A 13,657-nucleotide genomic window follows, 5' to 3' on the forward strand; every position below is an offset into this window, starting at 1 on the left:
AACTTTTGAAACTGTGGAGACCTCAACATTTATGTAGGACAAAATCTCTTTTCCTTTGGGTGCTAGAATCTTGGTCTAAAGGGATTTATGAAAAAATCCATCTCTTTGTCTGAGGATGAAGAGTGGAAGAGAATAATATCACTGCTATCTCTAACCTTCACCAGTGGAAAACTCAAGGAGGTAAGGAGGGATTTTCATTGAAAACTTAGAAAATAAACCTGGGAATGGGTAGAAAATGAGATAGATAGTAGTCCCTTTTAAAGGAATAGTTCTCTGAATTTGAATCCTAAAAATGTTCTTTTGTCTTTATGTTTTATAAGAGAAATAGTAAGATTCATTATAAATGTCTCATACTTCTTATCCTGGGAAAACCATAACCTTGGGGACTGAGTCTCTCACTTAACTATGGGTGACTTTGTGTTTTGTGCGTAGATGTTCCCCATCATTAACCAGTATGGAGATTTGTTGGTGAAAAACATGAGACTGGAATCAGAGAAGGGCAAGTTTATCAACTTGAAAGGGTAAGTAGCAGGACAGCTCTGGCATTCCAAGCTCCACCAGGAGCCTCTCCAACTGCCTGCAACAGAACTGAATTCCAAATGTTGAGCTAGTGCAATGAGCAGACAAAGCAAGTGTTTGGAGTCACAACTCTAACTGTTCATCCAAGAAGGTGCTGCTCCCAGGAGGAGACAGGGCAGCTGGGGGACAAAGGATCTCTCTTGTATCCACCAAGGTTTGTTTGGCTGCAAATATTTGTGACATTGGATATACTAAAAGACAAAATACTGTCAAGGTCAAGATCATATTTTATGAATCCTCTAGAAAGACTTAGTTACTCCTCCATTGTCCTGATGAAGCTCAGTTTGTACACAACTATCATTATTTACATTCTATTTGTGCTACTGTAGTGTGTCTGATTATGGATCTTATCCCTGTGTGGGTGAGCTTCTTGAGTTCAGAGGTGAATCTTACTCACCTCACTGTCCCCGTCACTTCTGGAACAAGGGCAGTACCTCATTTAAAACTCATAAAGGCCTCATAGTAAGTGTGAAGGGATCATGGACTCATCTGATAGTTCAGCAGATAACTGTGAGTGTGTGGCTCTCTGCTTGTCTTGCCTGGGTATGTGAACTTACTCCTACTTATTGATGCATGTGTAGTGGAAGGATTGGGAAGAGGCACTGATTTTATCTTCCCATATCATATCTTTCTCTATTCAGTGATTTGGGGCCTACAGCATGGATGTGATCACAGCTACATTATTTGGAGTGAACATTGATTCCCTAAGCAACCCACAAGATCCCTTTGTGGAGAAAGTCAAGAAGCTCTTAAAATTTAATTTCTTTGACCCTTTGGTTTTCAATAAGTATGTGGAATACCATGTTATTTGTTCCCTTTCTTTATTTAAATAAGATCATTATTGATACGTAATTAATAATCTTTTAATTACCCCACTTAATTATACAATGAAATTGTTTTCAGTACAAAGATATACTCAGCCATCACTAGTGACTATTTGTCAACACAGAAGCAGGCTACCATTTCATTATCAACTCTCTATTCCCTAAGCCTAAGCAACCATGGATCTATTTTCTGACTATAGATTTGTTGATACTGTGAGTTTTCTTTTTTTCAAGAGATAGAGATAAGGAGAGAGAGAGAGAGAGAGAGAGAGAGAGAGAGAGAGAGAGAGAGAGAATTTTTAAATATTTATTTTTTAATTTTTGGTGGACAACATCTTTATTTTATATGGTACTAGAGATCAAATCAAGCACCCTGTGCATGCAAGGCGAGCACATTACCGCTTGAGCCACATCCCCAGTTCCTGTGAATTTTGTATTAATGAATCCTACAATATGTGGCTTTGCATTTCTGACTTCTTTCATTTATCATTGTATTTTCAAATTCTTCCATCCTGAAGCATGTGTGAGTACTTCATTTTTTAAAAAAATATTTATTTATTTATTCTAATGAATTATAGATGACAGCAGAATGCATTCCACTACATAAAACACAAAGGGAGCACAACTTTTTACTTCTGTACTTGTACATGAAGTAGATTCACACCACTTGTGTCATCATACATGTTCCTAGGGTAATGATTTCCATCTCATTCCACCATCAATTTTACACCCATCTCCCCTCCATTTCCCTTCCCCTATCCAAAGTTCCTCCATTCCTTGGATGACCCTCCACCCACCCTGACTGGTCAAGCTCGTCTTTGTATGTAGGCTTTTGATGGTGTCTTCTATTTACTTGCTTGAAATTGATTTGTTTAACTTGTGTATATTAGCTTGATTCAGTTTGGATAGATCATGACTCTAGAAATTTGTCGATGTCTTTGTTATTTTCTATTTAATTGGAGTATAAATTTTTTAAATAGTTTTTCATTCCATTATAATCTGATGGCATTCAGGGTAGTATCTCTATTTGTACTTGCTAAGAGTTGCTTTGTGGCATAATATATGGCCTATTTTAGAGAAGGATCTATGTGCTGCTGAGAAGAAAGTGTATTCACTCATTGATGGATGAAATATTTTCTGTATGTCTGTTCTTTTTATTTTAATCTTATAATTGTTGTATGTATGTTAAGTCTAAGTTATTGATTGTATTATTGAGTTCTATAGTTTCTTTGTTTAGCTTTTGTTTGGAAGGTCCATCCAGTGGTGAATGTGTTGTGTTAAAGTCACCCAGTATTATTGTATCGTGGTCTATTTTACTGTTGAAATTGAGAAGAGTTTGAAGAATGTAGATGGCCATTACATTTGTCCTTTTATTGTTAGCCCATAATTCATTGTTTGGTTCTTAAGTATTTATAATTGTTATTTCTTGTTTATTTCATTCAATCTTGTTTATAAATGGTTTTTTAAGCAGTATAAAATGTCCTTTTTTATTCCTTATAATTAACTTTGTCTTGATGTCTACTTTATTTGATATGAGGATGAAAACCTCTGCTTGTTTACACAGTCAACGTGAGTAGTATATTTATTCCCAACCTTTCACCTTCAGTTTGTGGTTGTCTTTTTCTATGAGATAAGTCTCTTGAAGCCAGCATGTTGTTGGTTTTTTAAAAAATCCAGTCTTCCAGTCTATGTCTTTTGATTGATGAGTTTAGGCCATTAACATTCAGGGTTATTATTGAAACATGGTTCATGTTTTCAGTCATTTTGCTTAATTTTGGTTTGTAACTTGCCTTGGTTTCTCCTTTGATTGTCTTTTCCTTTAGTGTACTTCCTCCCTTTGCTAATTTTCCTGCTTGTTTTTCATTTTTGCTTCATGGAATATTTTGCTAAGGATGTATTCTGTAGTCCAGGCTTTCTAGTTTTAAATTCTTTCAATTTTTGTTTATTATGGAGGGTTTTCACTTTATCATGAAATCTAAAGCTTAATTGTGCTGGATGTAATATTCTTGATTGCCATCCATTTTCTTTCAGAGTTTGGTATATATTGTTCCTGGACCCTCTAGTTTAGAAGATCTTGGTTTAGAAATCTGCAGAGATCCTAATTGATTTCCTCCTATATGCAATCTGATTCCTTTCTTTTGTGGCTTTTAAATTTCTTTCTTTATTCTGTATGTTAGGCATTTTCATTGTTATGTGCCTTGGTGTAGAATCTGTCGTGATTTTGAACACTTGGTGTCCTGTAAGCCTTTTGTATTTGATTGTTTAATTCATTATTCAGGTTTGGAAAAGTTAATGATATTATTTTAATTGAATAAACTGTTCATTTTTTTGTTTTGAAACTCTATGCCTTCTTCTATCTCAATAATTCTTACATTTGGCCTTTTCATAATTCATGAATGGTTTCTTACCATCTTCACTGTGTGGTCAACTTTACTTTCAAGATTATATATTTTGTCTTCATTGTCTGAGGTCCTATCTTTTAAGTGATCTAGTCTGTTGTTGATGATTTCTATGGAGTTTTTAATTTGCTTTCTTGTTTCCTTCATTTCAATGATTTCTTTTCCTTTTTTTTTTTTTTAGAATCTCTATCGCCTTATGAAGTAATCTTTTGCTTCCTGTATTTGACTGTGTAGCTCTTTATTGAAATGAACTTTTGTTGCTTTTTTCTGCTTTCTTATATCATCCTTTAATTCACAGAACATTTTAATTACATACTTCCTGAACTCCTTTTGGACATCTCTTCTGTTGTGCTGGCCATTGGTTCTAGTAATGTATCTTGGTTTCTTAGTGGCTCTTTCTTCTCTTGTTTTTTCACATTATTTTTGTGTCTTTCCCTTTAGAAGTGTATATCTAAGGTATTATGGTTTATATCAATAGACTATAGTGTCCCTGCAGAATTCCATGACCTCTCCTTTAAGGAGGAGATCAATATTAACATTTCCCAATGCAAAAAATATTCAGGCTTAATTAAACAAAAGAGCTTCTATTGAGATGTTTACAGTTTTGTCACAACAGACAGAAAGGGTGAGTTTGATTATTATTAACAATGTAAACAGTAGGTTGCAAAAGGACCTACAGTTCATAATGGTGGGCAAAGAGAGAATGGGGGGTGGGTTTAGGATGAGATGTTAAGAAAGTAGGAGGTGAGGATATAGAGTTATTAGATCTTAGGAAGCATAAAAAAGGAATAAAAAATGTTAGCTAGTAGAAGAAGAACAGACAGAAAGAGATTTGGGGGAGATAGATAAGTGGGGAGAGAGAGAGAGAGAGAGAGAGAGAGAGAGAGAGAGAGAGAGAGAGAGAGGAATAACAAATTATTTTGTTGAAATTTTTGCATCCATAATTATAAGATATATCAGTTTGTAGTTCTTCTGTGTTTTCTTTGTGTTAAGTCTTAGGATTAGGTTAACACTGGCATTTTAGGATCTTTTACAAGTTTTCACTATATTCTATACTTAAAAAATACTAGGTATTTCTATAAATGTTTGTAAAGAGGTAAAGAATTGGTATTAGTTCTTTTAATGTTTGGTAGAATTGTCCATGGAATATCTGGACCTGAGCTTCACTTTTTAAGTTTTTAATTTTTAATTTAGTCTCATCACATGATGTATGTCAATATATATTTTGTATTACTTTTTGTGTCAGTTTCTGTTGTTTGTATCTTTTTAGGAATTTGTCTATTTCATTTATGCAATTTGTATAATTGTTATAATAATCTGATTGTTACAACATCTTTATAATTTCTTCTATGTTTATAATGTCAGTATTTCCCCAGTTTTTATTTTGAATGCTACTAACTTTAGCCTTTCTATTTCTGGGTCAGTGTAGCTATTATTTTGTGAATTTTGTTGTTTTTTTTTTTTTCAAAGAATTGTATTTGTTTTTATTTATATATTTATTTATTTTTATTGGTTGTTCAAAACATTACATAACTCATAACATATCATTTTTTATACATTTGACTCAAGTGGGTTATGAACTCCCATTTTTACCCCAAATACAAGTTGCAGAATCACATGGGTTACATATCCACATTTTTCCATAATGCCCTATTAGTGACTGTCATATTTTTTTTCATGATTTATTATGTAAAGTTTGATCATTAATTTGTGATATTTGTTTTTATTTAATAGATAAGAATTTCCCTCTGAGCAATAGTGGCTTTTTCTCCATTTTATAACTTTGATATATTATGCCTCCTTTTTTTTTCAAAGCTATATCTATTTCACTCTATTTCTTCTTTTATCCAGTGTTAATTCAGGAATATATTGATCAATTTGCTCATACTATAAGTTTTCCAATTTTATTTCTAATAATGCCTTCTGGATTCCTCCTGTGGTACTCAAGGGACATATGTTCTGTTGGTCACATCCTGACTGCTCTTTCATGAAGAGCATGATTAACTGCAGTCTCAGAGTAAAGCCTAGTTTTATCCAAAGACACTCTATTCCAGTACATGAAGGGAAAAGTGGTCAGAGTTTTTATCTTGCTCCTTTGGTCACTCCACACCTGCACAAGGGGACACTTATCTCACTGGTTTGGTGGTGGCCGTGTATATAACATCCTCTTGCTCCGCCAGTGGCCTGGAGCCCAATCAGTGGTCCTAACAGAAAGAGTTCCTCTTTAGGAACCCTTGTGACTTCCACTTTTCTGATAGGTAAAAAAGATGTAATTGCTCCAGGTAAATTTTACATTTTTCAATGAAGTGTTCTTTGTTTTTTCTTTCCCCTACAGTAATATTTCCATTCCTTACTCCAATTTATGAGGCAATGAATATCTCTCTGTTTCCAAAGGATGTCACAAATGTTTTAAAAAAAGCTATAAAGAGAATGAAAGAATGTCGCCTTCAAGAGAAACAACAGGTAAAATCCAGTGGTGGTTACAGAGGAGGTTCATTTTTGATAATTTATTTGCCTATGGGTGTATGACTTCCATACTTCTTTGTATATTTTTAAAAGGTAGATGAAGAACTCTTGGTTGAGAATAGTAGAGGGTTCTCATTTGGGAGGAATAAAGAATTTAGCATCTGGTAATTGAGATACAAGAACGAATCAGAGAGGGAACTAAATTAGAGTAAGATGTATTCCATGCTTTTATAATTATGTCAAAATGGACTCTACTTTCATATAACTAAAAAGAACTAATAAAAAAGACTTAAATAAATACAATTATATATTCCAAATACTGAAAAAATAATGAATCAGAGAAAAAGCACTTACAATTAAATAATGGGCATGAAATTTAGTTTGTCAAGGCATAAATATTGCTGATAGAAGAAGCCCAAAATCTATAAAAAAAAAAGGAGTTTTTGCACATTGTTGACTAGAATGCAAATTAGGGAAGCCTTTATGGAAAACTGTGAGGAGGGCAATCAGAAATCAAATGCAGACCCACTGTATAATCCAGCAATCTTACTACTAGGTGTATAACCACAGGAAATGAAATCAGTATGTCAAAGAGACATCTTAACTCCCATGTTTATTGCAGCACTATGTTAAAATTGTTCTTATTAATTGAGCCTAATAGATTTTCAAAACATCCACCATCAGGAAATGATAAATGCAATTAAAGATGTTTCTAAACTGACATAAACATCAAATAGCATATACATATATCAAAGTAATCAGGTACCTTGTTAATGTGTGTATAGTTTAATGTTCTTATATATCAGTTGAAATAATTTTTTTAAATAGAGAAAAAATGTTTTATCATATTCCTTCTCTTCAATAGATAAAATTTCAACATAAACATTATTTTCCTGGTGCTGTAATTTCATCAGATTTTATATGGTCAAGAATCATTGCATTTCCAAACCTCTCACTTTACAAACTCTCCACAAATGGCATCCTCAGGGTAGCTGGCATTGTCTGCACCCTCATGGAGCATGCATGGGTTTTTTTTTAGGTTAAGGTTTTGCCTCATGTCCAAAGGCCAGCACAAGGATGTGTATAGGCCAGGGAGCCAGGATGGCCCCTCCAGGTTTCAGTACAAAGTTCATACCTTCAAGCATGGTGGGATCTTTCAAGATGCTTTCCCAAAATCTGATGATGAGCTCTAAAAATGTCAGGAGATTAATATATGGCATCGTTGATGAGGAATTAAGGTAGTAGAACAAAATATTGAAGTCCAGGACTTCTAACTAAGCAAAAAATGTAACAGGAGACAAAGCCAGCCACTCTCTGGCCAGGAGGCTATGTTCAGAATCTACAGGAGCTCACAAGTAGGGAGAGCAAAGACCAGTAGCTATTGGACACCACAGCCAGTTTTCACTCAGGGAAACATCCTACTCTTCAGTTTGTATATGGATGTTTTTCTTCACTGATGACTTAGGAAATTCCAGCTAGACTTCTGTACTTAAAGAAGACATAGTCTCAGAAGGGAAAATAATTTCTCTACTATTAACTTATTTCTGACTTCATAATTGATCTTCTATCTTTGAAATCTCTCTGTTTCTAGCATCAGGTGGATTTTCTTCAGCTTATGATAAATTTGCAGAATTCCAAAGATTTGGAGTTTCATAAAGGTAAACAAGGTTGTTACCTCATCTACTGATGGGGAAACTCAGAGAGAAGGATTGTTCAGGAAATGTGCAGGAGATTTTCCAGGAAGAAAAGAATTTCTACCTAGTTGCAGAAAGTGCATGCTTGGATATCATATACAGTAGCCTGAGGAACTTTCTAGAGAAGCACACCTAAAGCCATGTTCAAATGTTTAAGCTGATATAAACAAGTATTTCTTTCACTAGCATGGTATTTGTATTCAACTTATTTTTTTATTATTTTTATTTTGATGTTCAATTCCCCCATATTTGTCCACTTGAATCCCCTTAATGTAGGCTCCTGAGTCCTCTATTATTCTTGTCATCTTTTTAATAATTTTTTAAAGGTAGCTTCTGTTTATTTTGCCATAGCAATATTGAACTGAAAACATAGAGGTTCTCCATGTAGTCTCCAGAGAGTTATATTTATCACAGTTCAGGAAACGTCTACCATTCACAGTCCATAGATTTTCTTAGGTTTTGCTCTTGGTCTTGTACATTCTATGAAATGTATCCACATTATAGTAGCATACAGTGTATTCTGTGCCCTTTTCATTTATTTTCTAAGTATTTTCTTGCTTTCTGATTTAAGATATTCTAGATTTCCGCTCTGTTTATCGTGACAGCTTTATTTTTTATTTTTGTTTTCACAATTAATGGAATTTAGGAATCAAAATTTGTGATCATCTTGTGGATTTTTGCTTTTAGATACTCTCAGTAGACAACATTATTAACATGAAATACTTCTACATGCAACAAAGGAAAGAAATATTTCTGTATCTACTCACATCCAGTGATATAAACTATTTTTCTCTCTCATTCAAAATTTTTTTTTTCTAATTTATTGCTTATTTCTGTAATACTCAAATACTCCAATTGTATTTCTAATTTGAGGTACCTAGTGCCTTGACAACCATCTTAAGAAAGTCCTGAATGTTAAGCAATTAATTCTAGAGATGAGGACTGGACTAATACAGCCGGCCAGTATAGATATTTTTTAAAAGATATTTTTGTTTTTTAGTTGTAGGTGCACACAATAATTTTATTTTATTTTTATATGGTGCTGAGGACCAAACCCAGTGCCTCAACGTGTGCTAGGTGAGTGTTCTACCACTGAGCTACAACCCCAGACCCAGTGTACATATTTTTATGTTCACATTTACATATTATCTATCTATCTATCTATCTATCTATCTATCTATCTATCTATCTATCTATCTATTTACTTAACTATCTATCTATCCATCCATCCGTCCGTCTATCCTGTATGTATTTACACATTTCAATTCAGCTTTCTGTGATGAAGAAAACAGTCTGTAGTTTAACTCTTCAATAAAATAACCACCAAACACATGTGCCTTCTTAGCACTTGACATGTGGCTAGTGCCACTGAGGAACTGTTTAAAATTTAAATATTCACATGTGGCTAGTAGCTACGAATGTAAACAGCCAAAATCCAAATCTTAATTGTTTTTGGTGCAGGGGAGAGGGTTACCTGGAATTGAACTCAGGGGCACTCAACCACTGAGCCACATCCCAAGCCCTACTTTGTATTTTATTTAGAGACAGGATCTCACAGAGTTGCGTAGCGCCTCACTGTTGCTGATGTTGGCTTTGAACTCCTGATCCTCTTGCCTCAGACTCCCACTGGGATTACTGGTGTGTGCCACTGCACCTGGCCTGAACCTTGACTTTATAGACCTATTTTATGGGGTTCATACTCACTGGGATAAAAGATTTGATAATTAAATGTTCTCATGACATCATCATAGAAAACCATCACCAATAAATCTGAACTCTGCAGACCTTTCAAACACTTGTTTTATGTATTCTTTTTTTTATATTGAATTGCATGTTTGGCACAGGGACCATGTTTATTTCAGGGCCCAGGTATCTAAAACTCCATATTGATCATACTGTGTACCTTAGATAGAAATGGTATCTCTTGAAATTATCTATCTTTTGTGGTGCTGAGAATGGCACAGTTAGTAGCTAAGTCCAAGAGTGGTATAGTCCTCAGGAAAACTGGATTAAAAAAGTTTTCCTTTGTCTCCCATATCAGATAGACACGGAAGTGAAAAACCACTCTGAGAATGCCTCTGAATTGCTTTTCTATGGTCCTTCCTAGTGATCTGTGGGTTTTAATAGGATTTCTCTTCATCTAAACGTCTGTGTTGTGATTTGCTTGATTTACCTAAGTTGTGTTTCCTCTTCCATTAGCCCTGTCTGATCTGGAGCTTGTGGCTCAATCAATTATTTTCATTTTTGATGGCTATGAGACCAGTAGCAGTGCTCTTTCCTTTATTTTGTATGAACTGGCCACCCATCCTGATGTCCAGACCAAACTGCAGCAGGAGATTGATGCAGCTTTGCCCAATAAGGTGAGAAGATGGTACCTGGAGAGGGAGGAGAGAGGAAGAGGTGGAGCTTCAACAAGCCTCACTCCTCATCACTTCCTAGGAGGCTTTGACCAAATTATATACATTGATTCTTTTCACCAGCTCTATTTGGAAAGGATCTGAAGAGACAAATGAAGGAGAAAACAGTAGTTTTGGGAAAATTCTATTCTCAAAACTACAAGGAATTTTTAAAAGAGTGTAGTTCCAGTCGTATCCATTACCAGTTACCATGATGACACCTAGGAAGTGTAAGCATGTGTCACTCAAGTGTCCAGATCATTGGCTCTGCTGATCTGTGGCATGAGCTCCTGCCTGTCTTACTGCTGAGTGAGCCCGAGCTTGGTGGGCAGGCCAACTCTGCTCTGCTCCACACATCTTCACACTCTAGTCATGTATTAGAGAGAAGCATCCAGGGGATGAGTCAAGTTTTCTGGCTCCCGAGCCAAATTCTTTACTTCTACCTTGTATCCTCTCCAATGTCATAACAGGCATTAGCCACATGATGTGCCTGCTGTGCTCTGCCTAAACAGGAAGTCTATTGAGTCTATTGGATATGAAGACACCAGGTCTCTGGGCCTTACATGGCTGGTTTAGCAGTGAAATGGGCACAAAGCCTCTTCTTCAGAGCTCACAATGAAGCCGTGAAGAACAACCAGGAGACTGGTCTAGCAATAAGGGGTGGGGCTGAGAGTGCCTTTCTATCCTCCTTAGAGTGTCCTCTGAAACTGAAATTGTTTGACATGGTTCCATCAAATCTTAACCTTCCTTTGGTGGTACTGGGATAAAAGTTACCAGTTTCTCCCAACATTTTTTAAATGATGTAGTGTTATCTCTAAGTTATATATATATATATATATATATATATATATATATATATATATACATACACATATACACACACACATACACACACACACACACACACACACACATATATATATATATATATATATATATATATATATTCAAAGCAGGGTTATTCATGAAAAAACTGATATATAATGGGTTATTTTCTCTTATCTATTTCCTTGAAATAGGCATGTGACTTTTCTAGAGAAAGGTAACAGTGACTTTCACATATTTTGCCTGAGTGTAATTGTCATATTTTATTAGTTACTTTTCCTCACATGAGGAAAAATTGTACATGATGATGCTGAGGATATTATACAATGAATTTGGGATTGTTCCATAGGACTCTTATGTTCATAACTACTCTGCACTTCTCAATGGGCCATGGACATGGTTTTCAAATGGGCATGATTTTTATTACAATGCTTAGTCAATTGTAAGCACTACTCTCCTTCACCATTCTGTTATTCCTGGGACCTCCTAACACTTTAATAAAACTATGTAGATTGAGTTTAAAGTTAGTTCCAAACATGAATTTCCAAAAATCTATTTCTCTTCAGGCATCTGCTACCTATGATATCGTGTTACAGATGGAGTACTTGGACATGGTGGTGAATGAAACTCTCAGGTTGTACCAAATTGCTGGCAGACTTGAAAGGGTCTATAAGAAAGATGTTGAAATTAATGGAGTGCCCATTAGGAAGGGAACAGTGGTGATGATATCAAGCTTTGTTCTTCATCGAGACTCACAGCACTGGCCAGAGCCTGAGGAGTTCTGCCCTGAAAGGTACAGGGCCTCTGGGAAAGGGAAGCACCCTGGGCTAGGGTTGTCCAAGCATGTCTTTTTATTTTTTATCATAGATGACAAACAGGTGGCTATGTAATTATTTTTATATATGTCTTTGTATTTTAGTCAGTTTTTTCTTGTTATAAATATAACACTTTCTTGCAAAATGATATGAATTTGTGACAAGGAACAAAATGAATGCTATGTCCATTCACTATCCTAAATTCTTTTTAAAAATTTTTAAATTGCTTTTTATAAAATAAATGACAACAAAATGCATTACAATTCTTAGTACACATATGTAACACAATTTCTTATATCTCTGTTTGTATATAAAGTATTTTGCACCAATTTATGTTTGCATACCTGTACTGTGGATAATGATGTCAATCACATTCCACCATCCTTGCTAATTTCCTGCCTCCTCCCTTCCCCTCCAACCCCTCTGCCCTATCTAGAGTATTTCTATTCCTCCCATGCTACCCCTCCCTACCCCACTATGAGTCAGCCTCCTTATATCAGAGAAAACAGTCAGCATTTGTTTTTTGGAATTGGCTAACTTCACTTAGCATTATCTCCTCCAGCACTATTCATTTACCTGCAAATGCCTTGATTTTATTCTCTTTTAATGCTGAGTAAAATTCCATTGTGTATATATGCCACATTTTTATAATCCATTCATCTACTGAAGGGCATCTAGGTTGGCTCCACAATTTATCAATTGTGAATTGTACTGCTATAAACATTGATGTGGCTGTGTCCTTGTAGCATGTTTATACCTTTTAGGTATAAACCAAGGAGAGGGATATCTTGGTCAAATGGTGGTTCCATTCCCAGTTTTCCAAGGAATCTCTATTCTGCTTTCCATATTTGCTGCACCAATTTACAGTCCCACCAGCAATGTATGAGTGTACTTCCCCCCCCATCCTTACCAACACTTATAATGGCATCATAATAGCTGCTATTCTGACTGGAGTGAGATGATATCTTAGAGTAGTTTTGATTTGCATTTCTCTAATTGCTAGAGATGATGAGAATTTTTTCATATATTTGTTGATTAATTGTATATCCTCTTTTGAGAAGTGTTTGTTAAGGTTCTTGGCCCATATATTGATTGGGTTATTTGTTTTTATTGGTACTTCGCTTTTAGTTCTTTATATACCCTAGAGATTGATGTTCTATCTAATGTGTGAGGGGTAAAAATTTGTTCTCGAGCTGTAGGCTTTTTATTCACCTCACAAATTGTTTCATTTGCTGAGAAGAAAGTTTTTAGTTTGTTAAATTCTTTAAATAATTATGAATTAATAATATGATCATGTTCTCATAAACATATTTCTAGGCATATATAGATATTTTTGCTAAACTAGATTGTATCATATTTGATTTTTGCTAGAACCTGATAATATATACATTCAACCTCTGCATGTATGATTTTTTTTTTTTTGCGGGGTACCAGGAGTTGAACTCATGGGTGGTCCACCACTGAGCCACATCCGAAGCCCTATTTTGTATTTTATTACAGATAGGGTTTTGCTGAGTTTTTTAGGGCCTCACTAAATTGGTGAAGCTGGCTTTGAACTTGGGATACTGCTGTCTCCACCTCCCAAGTTGCTGGGATTACAGGTGTGTGCCATGCTCAGCATGTATGAGCATGGTTTTTGCATCTATAATTTCAACTAAC

At 35.1% G+C, this 13,657-nt stretch overlaps 1 protein-coding gene across 1 annotated transcript in view; it reads left to right on the top strand.

Annotated features, from left to right (window-relative positions):
- Positions 1 to 7,323: 7,323 nt before the first annotated feature.
- Positions 7,324 to 13,657, top strand: part of LOC144367627 (cytochrome P450 3A19-like) — a 92,197-nt gene continuing 85,863 nt past the window's right edge. Inside the window, exons 1-3 of the mRNA XM_078024715.1 lie at positions 7,324 to 7,414; positions 10,162 to 10,322; positions 11,750 to 11,976. Coding sequence (XP_077880841.1) covers positions 7,324 to 7,414; positions 10,162 to 10,322; positions 11,750 to 11,976 — 479 coding nt within the window. The remainder of the gene's footprint in view (positions 7,415 to 10,161; positions 10,323 to 11,749; positions 11,977 to 13,657) is intronic.

This window comes from Ictidomys tridecemlineatus, chromosome 10, assembly GCF_052094955.1.
Source record: "Ictidomys tridecemlineatus isolate mIctTri1 chromosome 10, mIctTri1.hap1, whole genome shotgun sequence".
NCBI lineage: Eukaryota > Metazoa > Chordata > Mammalia > Rodentia > Sciuridae > Ictidomys > Ictidomys tridecemlineatus.